The sequence below is a fragment of the Arachis hypogaea genome, chromosome 12 (assembly GCF_003086295.3).
Source record: "Arachis hypogaea cultivar Tifrunner chromosome 12, arahy.Tifrunner.gnm2.J5K5, whole genome shotgun sequence".
NCBI lineage: Eukaryota > Viridiplantae > Streptophyta > Magnoliopsida > Fabales > Fabaceae > Arachis > Arachis hypogaea.
Genome location: NC_092047.1, coordinates 101,751,367 through 101,760,017, shown reverse-complemented (window position 1 = coordinate 101,760,017; position 8,651 = coordinate 101,751,367). Strand labels below are relative to the sequence as shown.

The 8,651-nt window shown below is 30.4% G+C and overlaps 1 protein-coding gene across 1 annotated transcript; it reads left to right on the top strand.

Moving 5' to 3' along the window:
* Nucleotides 1–1,549: 1,549 nt before the first annotated feature.
* Nucleotides 1,550–3,345, top strand: LOC112727936 (uncharacterized). The gene is made up of 2 exons (XM_025777884.3): nt 1,550–2,061; nt 2,892–3,345. The coding sequence occupies exons 1-2, from the start codon at nt 1,723–1,725 to the stop codon at nt 3,309–3,311; spliced, it is 759 nt and encodes a 252-aa protein (XP_025633669.1). The 5' UTR covers nt 1,550–1,722; the 3' UTR covers nt 3,312–3,345.
* Nucleotides 3,346–8,651: the final 5,306 nt, after the last annotated feature.

Here is an 8,651-nt window from a genome sequence, read left to right as displayed (position 1 = left end):
CTCCGTCAACTCTAACGGAAGACAAAATGGTCCTTAACAACTCTAACAAGAGACAAAATGATCCCTGACAACTCTAACAGGAAAAAAAATGATCCATGGTCCCTTTGTTCGAAAATGACACCGGTCTTCCCTAATTTTCAATCATATCTCGCATAATCCTAATATTCGTACTCTCCTTCTTCACCTTCACAGTCTTCTTTTTCATCTTTATCTTCCTCCTCTTCAACTCCAAGATCAAGCCATGGTGTAACTACCACGCGTGTCGCACCTACATCAACATGTTATGAACCACACATTTCTTAAATCTCTGTGACTGGTACTTCCACCTCCTTCGCACTTCACCCACTAGAAGCATCCACCTCAACGTCCTCGACAACAGCATCACCTCCAACCCCGACAATGTCCACCACATCCTCAAGACCAAGTTCCACAACTATTCCAAGGGTACGCCTTTCTCCACTCTCCAGCAAGCAATATAGATTGTTGGACATTAGGACATCATGAGAAGATTCTCTTTCGACATCATATACAAATTCTCATTTGGAATGGATCCCGAGTATTTCATTCCTTCTTTCTCAGAGTCCAAGTTGGCAAATAGTTTCGACCTCGCATCCAAGCTATCATCAGTACAACGAGCAATGTCACCGTTGCCGCTCATATAAAAACTGAAGCAATTATTGAATTGGTTCAGAGAAGAAGTTGAAGGAAGCAATCGGAGTGGTGGACAATGTGGTCATGGAGATGATAGGATAGAGGAGGAGGGAGATGGCGACGACGACGATGGGTCTTAACAAATTAGACTTGCTGTCTAGATTTATGGGATCCATCAAAGACGATAAGTACTTGAGAGACATAGTCATTAGTTTCCTGAACATGAATTGGTTGAGAAAAAGTTGAGGATTTTTCTTCTTGTGAACATTGAAGTTGTAGAGTGTGTATTGTGTAGTTCGAAGTTACAATGTTAGACTGTTAGTGTTATGTGAGATATGATAGAAATTAGGGGAGAATAGTGTCGTTTCGGAACAGAGGATGTCAGAGACCATTTTATCCCCTGTTATTGTTTTCAGGGATTATTTTGTAATTCATTAGAGTTGACAGAGCAAAGAACCTAAGTGATTGATGGAATTAATTGTTAAGGACCAATTGAATAACTAATTTTAGTTGAAAACTAAAGTGTTTGGTCTAAAATTCTTTGAGGACCAAAATAAATAAATACTCAATTACGAGACATTATTTTTAAGATTTCTAAATTTATAGAATTTAACCACATTTCTTAAGAGAATGGATTCTCTCAATTTTTTTTAGCAATTGAAGGAGTACAGTGTAATCGCTCACTGTTAGTTTTATAAGTGAAACTAATGAAAAGTTAAAGATCACATTTTACACTCTCAATTTTTTTTAACAATTGAGATGATTTATTCTCCATTTCTTATTACATATGAGGATGACACCAATTCTAGCAAGGTGTACGGTGCGCTTTACTAAGCAAGGATGCTCCTTAGAATCACTAAATATCCTTATCCAATAATTTTTCTTTCTCTTTTACAACGGATAATGCAAAAAAAGAAAAACATGAGGATGAGCTTCAAACTTCAAACACTATATTATTACTATTGATACACACACAGCACTTGAGAGTTTGTTTCTGCTGCTTCCCCCTCTCACTTCCAATTCCTTTCCCCCATTTCAAACACACAATATTTTACCTCTTATGAAAAAAACATGATTACCCTAAAAACAATTCATCTATGCTTCACTCCAACGAATTCAAACCACACAAGATTCCACAACAACACAAGAACTTCTTCTGCTCTATGCCTTTGCACCAAATCCAATAATGATGAATCTGATTCTTCTCAGCCTCCACAACAACCTGAAGGAAATGCTCAGAGCCAAGAGCTTCTAGCACAAATAGCCATGCTTCAAGCTCAGAAGGTTCGTCTAACGGGTTATCTTGATGAGAAGTCAGAATATTTGACCCAATTCGGTGAAGAAGCCAAAGCTGAGTTTGACAAGATTGGTGCTGATGCTCTCAAAGGATTAGATGAAGCTAGTGACAGAGTAGGTTAATTGCCTCAAACTTTTCTCTTAACCATGTATGTATACCCTCTAGATGAATTTAATTTATATATATATATATATTGTGAATTTAAAATAATCTTAGTATGAAAATTAAAGTTTGAGTAATGGTTAGTACTTAGTAGTCCTAATTTATATTTCTAATATTATTTTAATATTTAAATGAATAAAATTTGATATATATGTTACTTTTGTCAAAACATAAAAAAGTTAAATTTTTATTTAAAAATAGAGAATAATTAGAGGATGAATTAGAATTTCTAATTATTTTTTTTAAAAATTTTATACTACAATCTCAAAAAAAGTAAGTAATTTTTTTGCCTGTTGGTTAAATAGTTGTTGTTTTTCTAACTAGAAAATACTAATAGTGATGAATTGAGTTATTTAAAAATATTTCTTTAGTATCAATATATTAAAATTAAATTGTTATAATAGTTGTTCAAATAAAAATTACTTAATCATTGGGCAGTGACCTCTGAATAATGGGTATTCCTCAATGTGTGTAGTAAGTAGTAACTACTGATTACTTGTTGAATATTAGTACTATTGAATATTGATCAAATATCATAATAAAAGATCTAACAAATTAATTTTTATAAAATATTAAATCTTGCAATTGAATTATTTAATTTATTTTAAAATATGGTAAAGTATTACTATATTCTTTTAAATCATATGTCATTAGAAATTTCTACAAAAGAAAACTTCTACTAATAGACTCTTGTGTATTTTTTTAGACACCAAAGAAAAAAAAAGACTCTTGTGTATGTTCTAATGACCATTGTGCAATATATATATTTTTTTATTAATAGATAACAGCAAGCATAGAGAGCCAGATGCTAGAATTTGAGGAACTCAATGAACTTAACAGGCTAGAGATTGAGGAGAATGAGAACAAGCTAGTTGAGTTTGAAGATCAAATGGAGAGGGACCAAAATGAAGGACTATTCTTCAAAAGCCTTGGAGGGAAAAAGGAATCTGTTGCTGATAAAGCAAAAGTCAAAGATGATGAGGTCAAAAGGATAGAATTGCAAGACTTATCAAGAGAAAAAGATGGTGGTAGCAACAAAACATTGAAAAATGTTTACCTCTTCTTCATTGGCTTGCTCACATTTGGAATAGTTAATTCAATTGGTAATGATTGGAGAAAAGTTGCAGTTCTTGGAGCTATTCTTGTGGTTTTGTTTTCTCTGTTCATCAATGAACAAAACAAGGACAACAACAAAGACTAACAAATCAATAAATGAAGTAGTTCATTTATTATCATTTCTTCTCTATATGTTATCACTCCTTTATGAGAAAAGTGGTATTGTAAAAGGGCAATTCATGATACAATATCAAATACCTCTGCTTTGATATCACTGCAAAATTATTTGGGTGACTAAGTTAGCATGTGATGCTGCAGAATTTCTCAGAAACTTATGTTGGTACAAAGGACAGCCCGGTGCACAAGCATTCCGTGTTAACGCAGATTCCGAAAAAGGATCGCACCCAAAAAATATAATGTAGAAAGCCTAACTTGATAGGCGCTTTTACGACTTGAACCCATAACCTTAAGGTTACATGGAGATAAATCAATCGTTGCTTATCAAACACGGCTTTGGACTTGGAGAACTAGGACAATGAAGACGAAGGCGTCGACGACTAGAGCCATGGGGTGACAACAGCCACATTCTCAAGACAAAGTAAATTGCAGAAAACACAAATAACTAAGAGTCTCTTTGGCTATCACCAAAAGCTTCAGACAAATTCCAGATGCTGATGCATGCACTCAATAAGAGGAACATAAAAAAAATTAGAGATTAAAGACTGTCCTATATAGATCCAGAATGCACCAATTAGAACCCCCATATATAAGTAATGACACTAATGATACCAAATCATCTCATCCAAATTGCATCAACTAATCTATCACAAAAAAATGAAGAAAGGCCCCTTCATGCCATACAAGATATTATTTGCTTTGACACAAAAGTTCTACCTAAATTACTTCTCAGCAAGAAATTTTACCAGAAATTCATTGCTAGAATGATGTGGAAAACATGACTTGACAGGAATTTTGGAATAAAGGCTTTGCATGTGTTTATCCTCTGTATCCAAGTTCTCTACCAGAAATTCTAAGCCTTTTTTTCTCCCTCTTCCCTATACAGCTTTGGCTATTACTTCTATTCTCATATTACATTAGAATTTAGAGGGAAGAGAGTCCATTGACTCCAAAGATTACAATAACCAAAAGTACTGTTCTCCTATTTATATCTACATTATGATTTTTTACTACTTCTTCTTTCAATTCATGAATCAGAGAAAGCATTCTTTCCCTCTTCTTTTCTCATCTCTTAAAACTCTACTTCAACTTACCACATTTGCACTGTCCATTGACAGCAGCATCTTAAGTTGCAGCATTCTGAAAAGCCGAATTCGAAACCCGTTCATAAGGTGCAGATTTGGAGCAAGACTGAAAAGAATATAGTTCAAGTAAACCATTTCAAGTGCAATTGCAAAATGTTTGAGAGACTCACTTTGCAAAGTGAGTATCCCTGACATTGCTCTTTGCAATTTTGCATGGGATAACTATCAATAGTGAAGGTTGCTCTTTGCAATTTATGACATTTACTATAAATGTATGAAATTCAAAGCAGTTGCTGCTTAAAGGAGTGTATAATGATAGTAGCTATTTATTTTGTTGTATTGAAACTTAGATTTTTCTGTGGAAAGAGGCAAATGTAACTGCTGCTTTCCTTTTCTAAACATGGCAAAATAAGGCATGCAACAATCCAAGATTCTAGAAACATCAGTACCTCATTTAGAAGTAGTTCTCATGAATCTTTGATTATACTGAAGATTAAAGAAAAGCTTTCCATTATTAGAGGACTTGATGTCTTGATTGTGCTAATATCATGTTGGTTAAGCTAGTGAGATGCTCCCCCAATATAGATATATATATGAAAAAGTTGGTTAGCAATCTCCCCATACTATGAAAATATTTTTTATGTTATTATAACATATTTAATGAATATTCTAAGAATAATTACAACATATTTTTTAACTACAATGTTAAAAAAAATAATGGGAAAAAAATGTGGTTATAAATGTTCTTGAGGTATGCATTTAAAGAAAATATAAAAAACTAACTTTTACTTAGTCAACATTCAATTTCAGCCAATTTCAGTATTTAGGTTTATAATTTAGAATTTAGGATTAAAAGTTTATGATTTAAGATTTAGAATTTGAGACAAATATAATAATTTACAAAAAAAAATTGGTTGATATTAACTGAAAAAAATTAGTTAAATAGCATTATTCATGGATTTAAAAGCATGTCTAAATTATTCATATAACATTCTCTTTTTGAATGTTGTTATGTTGTTATTTTTAAATTTTGGCATTAACTGTCACTATAATCTACACAACCTTTCTCTTCTCATTTATCCCTGAATGTTGTTAGCATCAAATAGTTACCATTAAGCATTAAGCTTTTTTTTTTTAAAGGAAAAACGAATAGATAAAGCCACCTTGCTAGTTGCTACAATTGGATTACATCAAGGGACTGCTTAGCGTTAGTGGTCTCTTTTGTCAGGACCCTATTAAAAGGCCCAATCAAAGAGATTAACAAAGGAATCAAGAATTATAAACTTTATATTAATATCATCAAGAGAGCCTTTCAATCTTATAATAGCAAGCCCTCTTACCAAGAACTTTTGGGCTAATGTAATCAAAACATTTCTCATTTCATTTTATTTTTCTTCTAAAGAAAAAATTGGTGTATTACATCAATTATATTTACCAGAAAAGTTTCCATTATGATTTTGCCCATAACAGTTTTCATAATATCAGTTACTCTCAAATGCATATTAACTAAATATTTTAAGAATACTAATAAAGCAATAACTAAGGATATTTTTCATGAAATTTTAGCCTTAAGTTATTGTAGCTATATTTACTAGCACTTAATTATACTTTTATATTCTCCCAACTTCTTGTACACATTATAGAAGTGTGTATCAACAAGTTGGTATTAATTGAAAGAAATTAAACTACAACAATAATAACCATAATAATTAAAACAGATTATGCTGGTGGAGAGATTAGTGTAAAACCGCTGACCTCCATTGAGTCATGACTCATGAGCCTCTTTATTTTCCTTAATTTTTGCTTTCTTTATCACCGAATTTTCTCCATTGGAGAACACATGTGGGCATGTTTACCTAAACACTTTTTGACTTTGTGGTTAATTCGGTGGTAATGGAGCATTAACAAATTGTATTTATATATATATATATATATAAAAAGAAAAGAAAAGCAAGACTCGGTAATTGATAATAATGGGGACCAATATATTCCTTCAATATCCTTAGTGGGACATATAATGATCTTAATATGTTAAGAGCATTAATCATTAACTTATACTTTCTGTCTTGCTGATGGGATTTGAGCTTCATTGATTTTAAAGTGTTCTTTTTTATGGACTTGTGGGTCTCTGCTTTAATTTTCCCTACTTGTTAGGTTCACTTCACTAAATTAATTAATAAATTTGTTGTTTCCTGCTTGATTGGTGCATACATTAATTAATAGTATAACCTCCAAAAATGATTTATGTATATACATCCAATCACCGAATAAAATCTGAGTGTTGGTACAGATTTTCTTAATTACATTTAGCATGTGTTACCTAGATCCCTTGAAATGTACTAATAATTAAGCTATGGTTTTGGTGGGGTTTGTGAGTTTGTCTCGTTTACTAATATTTAATCAACTATAGCTTTTATTCAACTTGTTTTTTTTTTTTCCCAGTTATTTGACACTAAACTCGTACTATAATAAACTTGAAAGTTTCAATATTAAACGTTTTGATATACAATTATTAATTTATATTGTGAAGAAGTTTACAAAAGTGCATTGAAGATTCTTGTAGTTAAATCTGTGTAGGAACTATAAACAACTTATAAAGAAATAGACAAACACTTGATTAGGGGGGGAAAAAAATATATAAACGTGCACCTATCATTTTGGGGATATTAATGGATTATATAATCAATTTGTTAAAAAAATAAAAGGACTAAAATTCATTAGATATAATATAAATAAATGTTAACAAAGAATACCTTGATAAATGTTACAATTTAATTACATAAATATCCAATTCTAATGTATCATGTGAACGATAAAATCTCTTTGATTCTCACCTCTATATTACGGTAAAAAAAGAAATGTTCACTGTAATACTTTTAGTTGGATACCATATAAAATTTAATTTCAAATCAAATTTTAATCTCTCTAAAGTCGTCATATTATAATAGTATGTTATCTATTTTCCTTTAAAAAATATATAAAACTAGGGGATTCAAAATAATCAAGACAAGAAACCATGTTAAAAGTATGGTGGTTGATTAGCACCTAACTATCATTATCATCCTTTTATTAAAAACAAAAATTAAGAGAAGAAAGTTTCAATAAAAATCTCACTCTGCATTTACTTTTGTACAATAGTTTAATTTAATCAAAAAATTTGGATCACAAACCAATAAAATAATCAAAGTTTTTACGATTTCCGTTACTCTAATCAAAATAAATAAATATTTTATAATTAGAATTTAGAGAACTCATTTGACATATACATACGAATACACATAAACTATTATATAGAAATATAACTTTGAGATTAGTGACAAACATTGACAAATCGAAATAAATAAACATTAACGAAGACTATATGAATTATGAGGCATGAACCGACAAATCTCATGAAATGAAATTGTTTACTAAGGAACCGACCCACATAATCTGCATCATATGCTTTTCCCTGTGGAGTTCTGGAAGGTCGGCAAATCTCTTCTTAGGAAACTGTTTCTGCCCAACCAAAATCTGATTTATTTAACTTCCATGCATAGAAAAGAAAACGTGCCCCAAACTATATTCTAATACACAATGAAACAACTGCAAAATCCCAAAAGAATCTCAACTGTTTAAGACTTCAAGCTAGCTCTACAAAATAGCAATTCTTAAAGTGGGGATCTACACTATACATTTGATCTTTAGTATAAGAAAAATGTTGTGCGGATAACATGTCCAAATTTGTATCTATTCTGCGCTAATGATTCATGAGACAAAATATTACTTGCAAATTAAAATTATCTATTAAAATTAATTATTATATATTTATATAAATATATATATATATTTAATTTATTTTTAATATATATTTTATATTAGTGATTAATTTTGATTTATTATAAATTAATATAATATTCTATACAACTATATTAGATATATACTAAAATTAGTTATCAAAATCAGAAATTAATATAAAATATATGTTAAAATATAAATTATATATAAAAATAAGTTAAACAATATATATTTATATATAAATAAAAGATAACTAATTTTAATATATGTTTAATATTTTTCATCCCATAATATGGCTATTTTGGCAAATATCTCAAAATAAAGAATATAGAAACATACAAACAAAATTAAGATAAAGAAATTATCTCTTTCTAGTTAGGTAAATTCATCCTGGGACAAAACATGTCGGTATCTATTTACATCAAATAAATGTACATCTTTCTATA

What these genes read in the sequence shown, in the direction of transcription:
- LOC112727936 (XM_025777884.3), top strand. Translation starts at nt 1,723, where the DNA reads ATGATTACCCTAAAAACAATTCATCTATGCTTCACTCCAACGAATTCA. An exon ending in TAGATGAAGCTAGTGACAGA is followed by an intron (nt 2,062 to 2,891) that starts GTAGGTTAATTG and finishes TTTTATTAATAG; the next exon opens with ATAACAGCAAGCATAGAGAG.